Source organism: Puma concolor, chromosome A2 (genome assembly GCF_028749965.1).
Source record: "Puma concolor isolate L17-30 chromosome A2, mPumCon1.1.hap2, whole genome shotgun sequence".
NCBI lineage: Eukaryota > Metazoa > Chordata > Mammalia > Carnivora > Felidae > Puma > Puma concolor.
Window position 1 is genome coordinate 165178857 of NC_141668.1, and position 1987 is coordinate 165180843.

General features: G+C 42.8%; 1 protein-coding gene across 1 annotated transcript; it reads right to left on the reverse strand.

Moving 5' to 3' along the window:
• Positions 1 to 681: 681 nt before the first annotated feature.
• On the reverse strand, positions 682 to 1599 carry LOC112852543 (olfactory receptor 7G2-like). The gene has a single exon (XM_025916052.2). The coding sequence runs from the start codon at positions 1597 to 1599 to the stop codon at positions 682 to 684; it is 918 nt and encodes a 305-aa protein (XP_025771837.1).
• Between the last annotated feature and the right edge of the window lie 388 nt (positions 1600 to 1987).

Sequence of the window (1987 nt, forward strand, 5' to 3'; positions counted from 1 at the left end):
AAATGGTGTGGTTCTGGCACAGACTGAAAAGCAGAACCAATGAAACCTGCACATATGTGAAGATTTATTGAGGACAGAAGCATTGGACAATTTACTTATGACAATGTGCTTTTGCAGGGAAAGGATGGTGTCATTCAACAAAAGCCTTTAGCTTGTAGGACTCAGAATATTTAAACAAATTGGTTAGCAGGAAGCTGGCACCATTGGAGTTCTTGTTATATAAGATTATCAGGATAATTGGTAAAGGAAAGGAGACCTTAATTTGCCAAATTCCTTCTCTTTCCTAAATTCACATAGGCTGATTATCTCACACTGAGAGACTAAGAAATCTATGCTTTTCTCTCTACCTCCTTTTAAAATTATATGTTTAAGGTGCACATAATGATTTGATATACAATGGAATGTAATGGAATTATTACCATCTGCTTTGATGGTTCCAAAAAAAAAAAAAATCAAGCTCAGAGTGTCCACATAAATTTTCAAAGATACCAAAGTTAAAGAAAACAAAAGTTGTTTTTCAAACTAACTTGAGCTACTCTTATGGTATTTAACCACTGAAACTTAAGAACTTAATGAAGGAAGGGTCAGACAATCTGACTCTCCCAATATTCCTGCACTTTGGCTCACCCTAGAAGCCCAAGACCAAGACAGGTGGTAACACAATAATAAAAAAGATGTTTCTCAGATCAGTTTCCTCAAGGCTCCCTTCATGTCCTTGTTCCTCAGGCTATAGATAAAAGGGTTCAACATTTGAGGGACCACGGTATACATCACGGAGGCTACTGCAGTATCCTTGGAAGAATGAGTAACTGCAGAACTAATGTACACCCCAAAAGCTGTCCCATAGAACAAGGAAACCACGGAGAGATGAGACCCGCAGGTGGAAAAGGCTTTATGTTTCCCCCCAGCTGATGGCATTCTCAGAATGGAAGAGACAATTTGAGTATAAGAGAAAATAATCCCAAGGAAAGGAATACCACCCAAAATGCTAGTCACTAAATACACCAGGATGTTATTGATGAGGGTATCAGAACAGGCGAGCTTGATGACCTGAGCAAGTTCACAGAAGAAATGAGCAATTCCCAGGTCTGCGCAGAAGGAGAGTCGCAGCACCATCAGACTGTGGAGTAGGGCGTCTGCAATGCTGATGCTCAGGGAGAGTAGAATCAGCAGGCCACAGATGTGGGGTTTCATAATGACCGTGTACCTCAGTGGATGGCAGATGGCCACATACCGGTCATAAGCCATTGCTGCAAGGAGAAAGTTTTCCAAGCCTGCAAAAAACAGGACGAAGCAGACCTGGGTGAGGCAGCCTGTGTAACTGATAGATTTGCTCTGTCTTTGGATGTTCACAAGCATCTTGGGGATGGTGGTGGTGCTGAAACAGATGTCAGTGAAGGCCAGGTGGGAGAGGAAGAAGTACATGGGTGTATGGAGATGGGAGTCAGAGCTGATAGTCAGGATGATGAGTAGGTTCCCAAGCACAGTGGTCAGATACATGGCCAGGAATAGCCCAAAGAGAAGAGGCTGCCATTCTGGATTTTCTGAGAGACCCAGGAGGAGGAATTCTGTTACACTTGTTTGGTTTTCTGGTTCCATGTTCTTGATAAGTCTGATGGTAAAAATACAGGTGAGACAACACATAACAGAGAGGACACATAACAAGGATGCTTTATTTTAAAGTTTGTTTATTTAGAGAGAACGAGTGGGGAAGGAGCAAAGAGACAGGAGGACAGAGGATCTGAAGCAGGCTCTGTGCTGACAGCAGAGAACCTGCTGTGGGGCTTGAACTCACAAAATGTGAGATCATGACCTCAGCTGAAGTCAGATGGTCAACTGACTGAACCACCCAGGCACCCCAGTGATGCCTTATTTTAGAAAATCCTGACATGAATCGAATTGAACTCAGGCTTCCAGACTTTGGAGCTGAACTCATAACACCATATGATGCAATCTCTGACTAGTGCAGATTTAGGTGTCCTAAAGC